At 33.1% G+C, this 12,625-nt stretch overlaps 2 protein-coding genes across 2 annotated transcripts; both read right to left on the bottom strand.

Annotated features, from left to right (window-relative positions):
• Positions 1 to 1,102: 1,102 nt before the first annotated feature.
• On the bottom strand, positions 1,103 to 2,041 carry LOC126017741 (olfactory receptor 4C46-like). Its single transcript, XM_049779794.1, has one exon. The coding sequence runs from the start codon at positions 2,039 to 2,041 to the stop codon at positions 1,103 to 1,105; it is 939 nt and encodes a 312-aa protein (XP_049635751.1).
• Positions 2,042 to 10,314: 8,273 nt separating this feature from the next.
• On the bottom strand, positions 10,315 to 11,244 carry LOC126017793 (olfactory receptor 4P4-like). Its single transcript, XM_049779846.1, has one exon. It carries the CDS (start codon positions 11,242 to 11,244, stop codon positions 10,315 to 10,317), a length of 930 nt encoding a protein of 309 aa, XP_049635803.1.
• Positions 11,245 to 12,625: the final 1,381 nt, after the last annotated feature.

Here is a 12,625-nt window from a genome sequence, read left to right as displayed (position 1 = left end):
TCTCATTGCAATAAATTAAAAATATTTCAGTTGAGGGTCCTGAGTGGTGGCACAACGGTAGGGCATTTGCCTTGCACGTGGTTTACCTAGGACAAACCCCAGTTCAACCCACCAGAGTCTCATATAGCCCCCCCCCCCCCCAAGCCAGAAGCGCTTTGTGCTTTCTGAGCACAGTAGCCTGGAGTAATCCCTGAGCATCACTGGGTGTGACCCACAAACAGACAAACAAAAATATTTCTAGTGATATTGTTGAAATATTCTATTTATTATAAGGCTCTACTATATCAATCCATCTCCTCAACCCATTTTCAACCTATTTCTAGATATTTCTATCCTTTGGTCTAATTTCTTCTTTCTTTTGCTCAAGTGTTTTAAGACCTGGCAATTCCACACTAACAATTCTCAGTGACTTTTTGCACAAGCAAGTTTATTTTATCTCTGCTTAGTCAAAATCTTTGAAAGTTCAAACAAGTTAATTTCTCAAACAAATTTAGATTAATGAAATTAGAAAATATTGCAATCTGTATTCATATTTATGACTTTAGAGATTAGTTTATTTGAAAGTAAGCCATTAAATTTTTAACTAATTGTGATCAAAATTAATTCAAATCATCAACATTTGGTCATATTTTCTAGCAATTTCATCTAAAGTAAAATAAAAATCAGAACAACAAAAAACATACTCAGAAGCAAAATTAAATCTCTTACATTAAAATATCAAATAATTGTACTAATTATTATCTTCAAATGTGTTTGATTAAAATCTCTGTTAGTTTAATCTCTTGCATAATAAAAAAATCAAAGTTCCCATCTTGGTTAACCATTATAATATGTTTTATTTTAACACTAGTGTAATTTGTTTAAATAAATTTTGTTACAAGCAAAATCTATTAATGTATATACTTGAAAAAGATGCCAAATTAGTTGCACCGTGTTTACTTATACAAAGTATGAACTTGGATTAAAATTTCTAGTTTTCTTAGACCTAAATTTATTTTATCAAATGCATAATCTATCACCAGCAAGGTGTTTTATTTATCCCATATCCTTAATGTCCTTTTATATCATCAATAGTTGAAACAATATAAGGATCCAGACTTATTTATTCATGAACTAAAATAGTTTTTCCACTACACAAATTTCTAATGGCATTTTTAATTTGGGCATTTCTTAAAGTATAGATTAAAGGATTTAACATTGGGGTTATCATAGTGTAGAATACAGCAACTGCTTTATCAATCCATAAAGTAACTGCAGGTCTCATATACACAAAAATGCAAGGCACAAAAAATAAGACGACCACTGTGATGTGGGAGATGCATGTGGAGAGGGCTTTACGCTTTGCCTCCAGACTTTGATTCTTTAAGGAGGACAAAATGACCACATAAGAGACCATCAAGAGGAGGAAGTTTAAGACACAGATGAATCCACTATTAGCAGCAACAAAAAGCCCTAGAATGTGGGTGTCAGTGCAGGCAAGTTTGAGCAAAGGATTCAAATCACACATAAAATGATCAATAACATTAGGGCCACAGAAAGGTAATCGGAAGATGAAGAAAATCTGGATGATTCCATGAAGAAAACCTCCCACCCATACCACACCCATCAGCACACCACACAATCTTTCATTCATAATGGTTGCATAGTGTAAAGGCTTGCAAATGGCTACATAGCGATCATAGGCCATGACAGTAAGAAGAATGACCTCAGCACCTCCAAAGAAATGTTCCCCAAACACTTGGGTCATACATTCATTGAATAAGATAGTCTTTTTTTCTTGGAGTGAATCTACAATCAGTTTAGGAGTATTAACCGAAGAATAGCAGGCATCAATAAAAGAGAGATAGACCAGGAAAAAGTACATGGGGGAGCCTATTAATGGACTGGAAACAATGGTGGCCACAATGAGCAAATTACCTACCAAAGTGATTAAATAGATGAAAAAGAACAAAACAAATATGATTTTCTGCATCTTTGGGTTTTCTGTGAGTCCCAGTAAAACAAACTCTGTCACGTTGTTCCAGTTCTCCATAAATTTCATGTTCTGCCTAATGACATTACCTGGAAAAAAAGTTTTCATTACAACTATGGAAATATTAAATGTGAATTTTAAAAAATATATCAAATGTAGGAGGGGCTGGAAAGATAGTACTGCTAGTGAGTTGCTTCTCTGGTATGGCCCAAACCTGGTCAATTTCCAGCATCCTCTATGGCCCCCTGAACAATGAATTACTGAGTATAAAACCAGAAGTAACTGCTGAGTATAAGTAGGTGTTTATAAATAAAGTTACATAATTTTATTTTTTTGATTTGGAAATTCGTATAAAAATTTTAATTTTTGTTGTTTTTTTAGTTTTCTTGTTTTGCTCAAACAAAACAAGATTGAGTTCTTTGGATTCATTCTCAAATCTCAGTAGATCTCTGTCTGTGCCAAACATTTTCTCCTGCCCTTTGAGCAAAATCAATCCTTGAGCATAGCAGTGTCTTTATAAAATTTGAGTAAGAAAAGTTATGAAGTTCTTAAATGCTTTTGACATTTTCTCCTGGAAACATTTTTTTCATAAGAAAAAATCTTAAAGGAGACATGAGATCTTATAAAAAAAAAAAAAGAACAGAGGAGGCCATATGGGTGAATAATTATAATTAATAAGGGACACCAAAGACTCACTCAATAAAGCAAATTGCTAAATTTTATATATATATTTTATTTAAACACCTTGATTACATACAAATTGCTAAATTTTACATAGTGGAGGCTGGTTGAAAAGGCAACAAAAAGCTAATATAAAGACTATCAAAGCAATGCATGGACTGAAATTGCCTGAGATCCAAAGGTGTTTGAACCCTAGACAGAAAACCATAGAGATCATTTAATTGACATAAGAAGTAACTGAGTATTGGTAATGCAATGCAATGCAATGAAAAATTATTAAAATTTTTATTTAACAATTTTAAGTTTATGCTATAAATCAAATTACTTTAAGCTAAATTCATTTTAACTTATAATTTTAAGCGCTGCTTGTTATGTGCTAGTCTGAGAAGCTAGTGATTTACATCCATGCCTATGGCAAACTTTGTGTGGTATTATTTAACCTATTAAAATAACTTTAATTCCCACCACAAATCCTTTTTTTGTTACTGTTTGTTTTTGGGTCACTCACCTTGTGGTGTTCTGGACTTGATTCTGTGCTCAGGAAGTAAAAATGGTCTAACATGGTTAAGCTGCGTGTTAAAGTAAGCACCCCACCCACAGTTCTACCTTTTCAGCGTTCCCACCAGAAAAATTTGAGGTGATTAATGCTCCAATTTTGTTTCAATATTATAGATTACAAAATTAAACAGAGAGCAAAGTTAAGTATTCTGCTTGTCAACAGAGTAATTAAGGACAGAGAAAAGATTAGACAAAGCTGCTAATTCTTTTTTTTTTTTTTTTTTTTTTTTTGGTTTTTGGGTCACACCCGGCGGTGCTCAGGGGTTACTCCTGGCTGTCTGCTCAGAAATAGCTCCTGGCAGGCACGGGGGACCATATGGGACACCGGGATTCGAACCAACCACCTTTGGTCCTGGATCGGCTGCTTGCAAGGCAAACGCCGCTGTGCTATCTCTCTGGGCCTGAAACTGCTAATTCTTTACACAAAAGTTTTACCCTTAAATTATATTTTTGTGATTAATAACATTGAACTGTTATCTCTATCTGCCTCTTAGTGATGGAAAATAGTTTTTAATAAAAGAAGTATAGAAAAGAAAGAGGTGAGAGGAGAGAAAGATTTTCAACAAAGAACAAGGGTGTCTCTCTTCCCGGAGAGGAGAAAAGTCATTTTTCCCATAGAACCTTCCTTAATAGATTTAATATATATTAACCATCACAGGAATACAAACATGCCAGTTGTATACAAACATGCATACATTATGTAGATGATTGTATATCCCTTTGCTTATTTCTCTCTCAAATCCTGTTTCCATGACTCCTGTCCATCTCCAAAACATATGTGCTCTACATGAAGATAATGTCAGTCAAATGTTAGGTGTTTTGGTTGGAGAATCACATTAGATTAGTAAAGAGTCCTCTCTCTCTTAGCCCATGCCCATGAAAAATGTAAGAAATAAATCTTGATTTCTCCAGTTCATCTTCTCTGGAGGGGGTGATATTTAGTCACACATTTTATTCTATGAGATTAATAATTTATGAAGCATAATTGATAATATACATGCACTGCTTTTTCAGAAAATTTATTAAGGAAACATGAACATGAGCTTTTCCTCTCAGTATATATTTTTGCCACTTTCTTTGCATGTATCTGCATAGGAAAAATATATTTTAACTAGTATTATTTGCAGAAGAAATTTAACTAGAAGCTAAAACTGAGGAATACTATTCTTCATCTTTGCTATTTAAAATTTCATATCGGGGACTGAAGCAGTAGTTTAGTAAGTATGTAAGTAATTGTTTGTCTTACTTACTTGCACCACATACATTTATCTGAGCATATTAGGAGTTACTTCTGATCAGAGAAGCAAGAGTTAAGCATTGCTATGTTCAAATACAACAATAGTGCATTTGATGGACCCCTCTTTTGCAAAAAGATATTTGTCCAAATATCATGAACCTTATTTGACATTAGAAAACTGAGGCTCCTGGAGCTTAAGAAAATTGTAAAACTCTGTTTCCTGGAGTAAATAGCACAGCAGTAGGGCATTTGCCTTGCATGCTGCTGACCCAGGATCGACCAAAGTTCTACTCCAGGCATCCCATAGGGTCAACTGAGCCTACCAGGTGCGATTTCTGAGCACAGAACTAGGAATAACCTCCAAGAGCCACCATGTTTAGCCTAAAAAAAATAAAAACCTTAGTTTCTTAATATCAAAGACTATGAGAAACCTGCTTGTGTAATGGATATGAAACTAAAATCTAATAGACATTAGATGCAGAAAAATACTAAATTCAACAGTAATTGATACTTAGCTCAAATTGTAAGAACATTTTAAGGTAACTAAATGGGCAATATGAACTTTTATTTATTTTTAATATTTTTGTTTGTTTGAGGGCCACTCATGCTTAACTGTCATTATATATGCAAAATGACAATCTTTAATTAAGTATTGACATTACAGAAAAACTAACCTTATTCAAAGATTCCAATATTTTTTGGAGATGATGTTCAGAACAACCACTGCATCATAGTGACCTCCGCTTCTCTCAGTAAATTTTCAACATTAAATATACATGACTCTTTGTTAGAGATGATGCAAATAATATGATATCCAATCGGTATTTGTTAAGGAGTCATTTTATGAATAAAAATATTTTCTCCTAGGCGAAAGCCTCAAAATATTTTTGAAATAAATGCATAATTTGAACTAAAAATCAATCTTTTTGAAGCATTGTGGTATATTGAGATTTTGCAGATAGCTCTGTTCCCATTAGCAAGAGAAAGGCTGTATGAAGCTAACACATGCAAAAGTGTCATAATAACCGGAATGATTTCTTTTTTCCAAAGTTGTGATCAGCAAAATTTCATGTCACCTTGCACTGCATGGGTATATAAACATTTTCACAAAGGTCAAAAATCTCTTGCATTGGTTACTTTTTCTCTCAGGAATTAATTATTTCCAATAACAAAAAAGCTGCTGTCATTTCAATATTGAACCTTTCCAGGAAATCCATTATGAATTGTTTGAGAGCTAGAATAATAATAAAAACCCAAGAAAAGTTCAGATTCTGGAAATTGTATGAACTCATAATTATAGGGAATAAAGAGATGTCTCCAGGGGCATAATATTGAAGGGGACTAGGTTTAATAGTCATTGATGGTAGAAATATCTATTATAAAATAAATAATTTCTGAGTCAAAGACATAGTAGAGCAGGTAGGTCATTTCTCTTTTATGCAGCCTGCCTGGGTTCAGTCCCCTGTACCACATATGGTTTCTTGAGCCATCTTCTGAGTAATCACTGAGTGCTGAGATACTTAATAAGACCTGGGCACAGCTGGGTGTGGCCCCCAAATAAAAATAGGTTAAAAATAAATAATTTATGTTTAGTGATTGTTAGGTATATTTCGAATGCATAGATTTTAGAACCCTCGCCCTCAAGATTGCTTACACAGATATGCTATTTCTTACACTGAAGTTATATGAAATCCAAAACACTGATAGAACTAAGCAAGAAAAAATATCTAACCCTATCTAAAAGTGGGAATTATAAATGAACAGACATTTTCTCAAAGAAAAAATGTAGATGTCCAAAATTCAAATTAAAAAATGTTCCACAGCACTAAACATAAGGAATATGCAAATCAAAACTACAATGAGGTATCATCTCACACCTGAGAGACAGGCATACATTATAAAACAAACAAACAAAAATCAATAATAACCAAGAATTACTAGTGCTGTCAATGATGGGGTGAAAGGGATTTTTATTCACTGCTAGTGGGAATGTTGACTAATCCAGCCCATTTATAAAACAATATAAATAGTTTTAAAAATAGAAATTGAGCTCTCTTATGACATAGGAATACCACTCCTAGGATATGCACCCTAAAAACCCAAAATCACCATTCAGAAAAGCTCTCTGCACTTTAATGATTATTGCAGAACTATATACAATAGCCAGAATATGAAAACAACCATGTGCTAGAGAATAGATGAGTGGTTAAAGAAATTATGGTATATCTATACAATGTAATACTGTATAGCTATAAAGCCATGAAATTTGCTTATACATGAATAAATTATTGTGCTGAGTAAAATTAATAAGAGGGAAGTAGAATAATCTCACTCATTTATGAAATATAGATAGTGTGGTGAATATTCAAGGACAATAGAGAGGAGGTCCTGTAGGGCCAGTTCATGGTAGGAAGCTTGTCACAAATAGTGGAGCAATGCAGTTAAGGCAGAGAAGGAACCACAATGATAATGTAGTTAGATCTGACACTCTGTATAACTAGATATAGAATGGAGAAAACATGATATGCACATTATCCTTCCCAATGTTTATCCCTCCATTAACAATAATAAAAACCATAGTGTCTAAATAGAAAAATAGAAAGTGAAAGGGAGAGTTAAGTGCTTGCCTCAGAGGCAGGCATGGGGAAGGTAAAGGAGACATTGGCGGTGAGAAATGTTCATAGGTGAAGAGCGGCGTACATTGTAAAACAGAAAATCAATGTACAACTTTGAAACCATGCTGTATAAATAAAAGAATAAAGTCATCTGAGCTTTTTTATCTTTTCCTTTATTATGTCATTTTTCTTTTCTTTTATTATGTGAGACTCTTAGAAGGCTACATGTGCTCAGGGTTTACTCCCTCTGAACTCTGGGGTCACTTCTGACTGTGCTTATGGGACCATCTAGGATGACAGGGAACAAACACATGTCAGAAGTATGCAAGGCCCTACCCTCTGTACTATATCTCCAGCTTCTCTTTTTTTAAAACCTTTCCTAGTTAATTACTCTCTATCAGGATCTATAAAGAAATAAAAATTTTAATTACTTGTCATCTAAAAATGTAGTATATGATTTCTGTATTTTATTTTGTTAATATTGTAACACTTAACTCTTTTCCTTATCATAGTGTGTATTTTCTGAAAATCTGTTCACTAGCAATATATTTTATGATTAAGTTTGTATTTATTTTCCTTCAGCTCAAAATAGCCCCGTGTATTAGGCCATCTTCTGCCTATTATATAATTACATATTTATGTAAAGCTTATATGCACATACCATTTTGGTAGTATAAAACTGAGAAATGTAGAAATAGAGAGACTGTGTGTTTTAGTTTGTTTTGGTTTGTTGGTCAATGCAGGAATTAAATTCAAGCAATATTAAACTCAGCAATATCAGGTATTAATTCTGCCACTGAGCTAAACTTGATTCAATTCTTCATAATATATTTGTTTTTTAATCACCAACCTGTCATTTGACAGGTTCTCAATTCACTCCACATTTACATGTTTTAGTGCTTAATTTGTCCTACAAATATTCATTAAAAACTGTATTATCATTATATTTTGTTTCTATCTGTAAACCATCTTCCACCTCTCTTTTATAGAGTTCATACTTTTTTTCACCAAATATAACACAATAAGAGTATTGTTTCTTATAAACATTTATTTTATTTATTAAATGTCTAAAACTTAATGTAATGTGTAGTTTTTAAATATTTAGATTCAAACACAAGCATGTATATAAACATACTTATGTACATACTTAGATGCATATTCCCACATACACATAGACACAAAGTTTACACTTATACATGAAGTTTAGAGATGTTAATATTGTCTTAAGGCAAAAAATTAATGAATAAAAGAAATTATAGAGGTTTTATTATCTCCTGGATTTTATTCACTTTCTCATAAATACTTGAGAATGTAAGCCAAAGGTTTGCCTTGATTATTTTTTGCAAGTTGGCTTCCAATCATTGCTCAGGTAACCTGGTGTTCCCTCATTCAATTCTCACACAACTTGGCTTCTATATCAATGGAGAGGCCTAAGATGTTCCATAATATAGAGGATATTACCTAGTACACCCCATAGTTTTTCAGGGCTTCCGCAACAACATGTGGTGATTTTTAGGGAAATAATTTGTATTGGACAAGGTTTAGCTGAATGCAAGAAATTGTTCTAACCTCTGTACTATATTTCAGGTCACTGATTTTATTACTAATTAAGTTTATTAGTGATAAAAGTAGGTATTAAATATAGAAGAATAATGTAGACAGTCAATCAAAAGAAAGGTAGTACTTTTGAGTTGCATTCAGTAGCTGTATCTTAATTTTATTTATGACATAATTATACCAATAATAAAAGTTGAATGTTTAATCTTATGTTCCAGGAATGCTGAAAGCATTACATAAGAAGAATCACGAATATTTGGAAGAAGACTAAATTAAGGTCAATAGACATATAAATAAAAATAAAAATTAGAAAGAATTATAAATACTGCTTGTTTGTTAAAAAATCTACAAACTGTGGATTCTACACACGTATAAGTGGGAGCAAATGGAAGGTGGCCAGATGATCAATCTAGTTAGTTAAATTGGTAATTTTACACTTATATAAAAGGTATCATTCAAAAGAAATAATAGGATGACTAGGAGTAGAAATGGGGTGTCATAAAAAGAAGCCTCCATCTAGGCAACTCCCTATTTGACTCTATGTGCATGCCCAAAGGGCAGTCCCACTTTGCCTCCTCACCTAAGCTAAGGCAGTCTGCAGGACACACACACACACACACACACACACACACACACACACACACACACATACATACACACACGGATTTGGACAGAGATAGCAGAGGGAACTGAGGGGAGAATGGAAGGAGAGTTTCTGGACAACAGTCACAAAAAGCTTTGCAGTCCCAGTGACTAACCACAGAGCACCAATGACAAAATAACCAGAGAATAGCATGAACTTAAAATAATTTTTAGATGAGACAGTGAGGAGCCAACATGGATACAGAACACATCAAGGAATCTAAAACTATCTTCATAATGCTGTCAAGTAAATAACTATAACTTCATAAGCATCTGAAGTTTTATATGCAAATATATCATGCTCTATACATGAACCCACTCATGAATGTTACTTTTGGGATGATACTTAAGCATGAACCATGAAACTTATGAGATAATTTGAAGTATGTGTGGAGAATGTTTATCACCAAGTTCAGGAGAATAAAAGGACACAAATTATAGGAGACAGAAAATAAAAGGCAGTAAAGAAGATTAATATCTAACATAAGTGTTTTTTGGTAGTCCCATGCCATGCTACAATCTCACAACTATGATTCAAAGTGTTTTACAACAGATATTATGCATAATATTTCTATTTTCATAGATATTAGAGACATCCAGACATACATTATTAAAACAAACTATAAAGACATTGACAAAAATTTAGAGGAGCCTAAGAATTCCTATTTGACTGCATTTAACACAATATTTTATCTATGGAATAAATTGCAAGATTAGCATATTCAACTTGGAACAACTTGGAGAGATATCTGAAAAAGAAAGGGGACCAATTTTATTCAAGAGATAATAGAGTTTATATAAATTTTTGAGAGGAGGTTAAAATCAGAGAAGTGGTTTAGAAAGGAATATCTGCAAATATCAAATCCATGGGATCACCAGGAACTACTAGAGCATTTATTTAAGTGCAGATGACAATCTGAATCAGTATTATTTTCTTTTTAATGCAGATCATTTACTCAGTCCTCCAAGAAAGATTATATGTTTTCACTAACATCAGAAATGATATATACCCTGAGAACACAGGAATGAAAGTGCAATGGATATTGTCTTATTTACTTTAGTTCGAAATGAGTTATTGTAGACCAGACCTTCTGAATGGCAATTTTCATCTCCATATTCCTCAGGGTGTAGATGAGTGGATTCAGCATGGGGGAGATGACAGTGTAAAACACAGATATTTCTTTATCCATATTCTCCTCTCCTGCAGGTAGAACGTACACATAGATACAAGGCACGAAGAAGAGAACTACAACCATTACATGAGAACTGCAGGTAGAGAGAGCTTTGCGACGCCCTGCAGAGGAGTGGTTCCTTAGATGATATAATATGACAATGTAAGAAGCCACAAGAACAAGAAAAACAACGATGGACACTATTCCCGAATTTGCAATCATTAAGATGTTAATAACTCGAATATCTCTGCACACCAGTTTCAAAAGAGGTTTCACATCACATAGGTAGTGGTCTATGTGATTAGGACCACAGAAAGGTAAACTGATTAATGTCAACAGTAGAGCTACTGAATGCCAAAAACCTAAAACCCAGGCCATAAAGACCAACATGTTGCATCTCTGTCTGTTCATAATGATCATGTAGTGCAGAGGTTTGACAATGGCAGCATAGCGGTCAAATGCCATGGACACCAAGATAAAGACTTCAACTCCTGCGAGCAAGTGGAGAGTGAAAAGTTGTGTCATACAGCCACCATAAGAAATGTTTTTTTTTGTGGCAGCTAAATCCCTGATTAGCCTGGGGACCACACTGGAGGTGTAACTGAGATCCATGAGTGAAAGGTGGCAGAGAAAATAATACATTGGTTGTTGGATTAGATGACTGCATATGATTGTCAGTAAGATGATGAGGTTTCCCATCAATACAGCTAGGTAACAGAGCAGGAAGAAAAAAAAGAACAGTAGCTCGATTTGCTTACTTTTCCACAGTCCAATAAAAATAAATTCCTCCACATTGGTCTTATTTTCCATGAAGTTGAGGTGAGTCCAGAAGACAACAAAAACTCAATTCATCTGAAATGATATAGAAAGTAACACATGATCCGTGATAGATTGCAAGTTTCAGAATATTCATACAGTGAAAAGTGTGGAGGACTCATATTTTACTTATTATTCTGGTTATCACAACCTTATTTTATTGTAGAGTCAAAATGTTTTATATAAAAATGATACTTCAATGGGAGAGCACTTAATGTATAGAACTGTAAATTTTACATGAATTTAATTAATAAAATATGATAGGGCTATAATGATATGTAATTTATAATTTATGCATTCATAAATTAATTGTGGTGTTATGAAAATTAGGTGATTATAACTATTAACCTAAACAGGACACTGCATCTGATAGCATTCTTCATGTGCTTTATAATTTTGTCACATTTACTTGTATTTAAATAAAATTTCTCTTGTTTCTTTTCTCTAAAAGATGCCAGATCTTACAATCCCCTGCTATATTATTTACATGTATAATACTCCTCAAGATAAGTTCTTCCTGCCAGAAGAAAATAAATAAAGGAGGGAAGGAAGATGATGAGAAAGAGAAATATTGAAAGGGTCAAGGTTTTGGTCATATTCTTATATGGTTATTATGGGAGAGTAGTAGCTATACCATTCAAGGCACAGACAAACACTGAAAACATGTAATACAAGCTGCAATCACTAAACTTTAATGTGACTGTAGGACTTAGTCAGAGAATGAAAAAGGTTCCTTTTGAGGGAATGGGATTGGAAATCACCGGTGATGAGTGTTGAGACAGGCGTTAGATTGATGTTGAAATATGATACGCCTAAAACTCAACAATCAATAATTTTTTAAATCTCAGTTCTTTACTTAAAAACAATTTTTAAAATATGTGTTTATATATATATATATATATATATATATATTGAGATTTAACTAGGTTTGAATCACTGATACATATTACAGATGTACAATGGAAATAAATATTGATTCCTAAAGTAAAAATTAAAATCAAAGTTCCTGCAAAAATAGTCTTAATGAGTTTTATTTTTAAAAAATCTATCATTTTTGACTATCACTGAGCCCTTCATTCTCTCCATCTTCTTTGTTCAGTCATTTGTAGAGATTAGTTCCAGAAATTAAAACTGTCTCAGATATGAGTCTTCAATTACTTTTCTTAGCTAGTTAAGTATAACTAGTAATAGAGATCTACTTGCTTATGCCAAGAGAAAACAGTCTATAGAAATATATATATATTATGAAATATACTTTAAAAAGTACAATGATTTACCTCATCAAATTATCATTCCCAAAAATGTTTGGATCACAAATGACTGTTGTATATAAAATTTGCCAGCATTTTCAGTACTAGTTTTGCCTATGAATTAA

The sequence above is a fragment of the Suncus etruscus genome, chromosome 9 (genome assembly GCF_024139225.1).
Source record: "Suncus etruscus isolate mSunEtr1 chromosome 9, mSunEtr1.pri.cur, whole genome shotgun sequence".
Lineage (NCBI taxonomy): Eukaryota > Metazoa > Chordata > Mammalia > Eulipotyphla > Soricidae > Suncus > Suncus etruscus.
The sequence above is the reverse complement of the archived record's forward strand: the minus strand, read 5'-3'. Positions and strand labels throughout refer to the sequence as shown.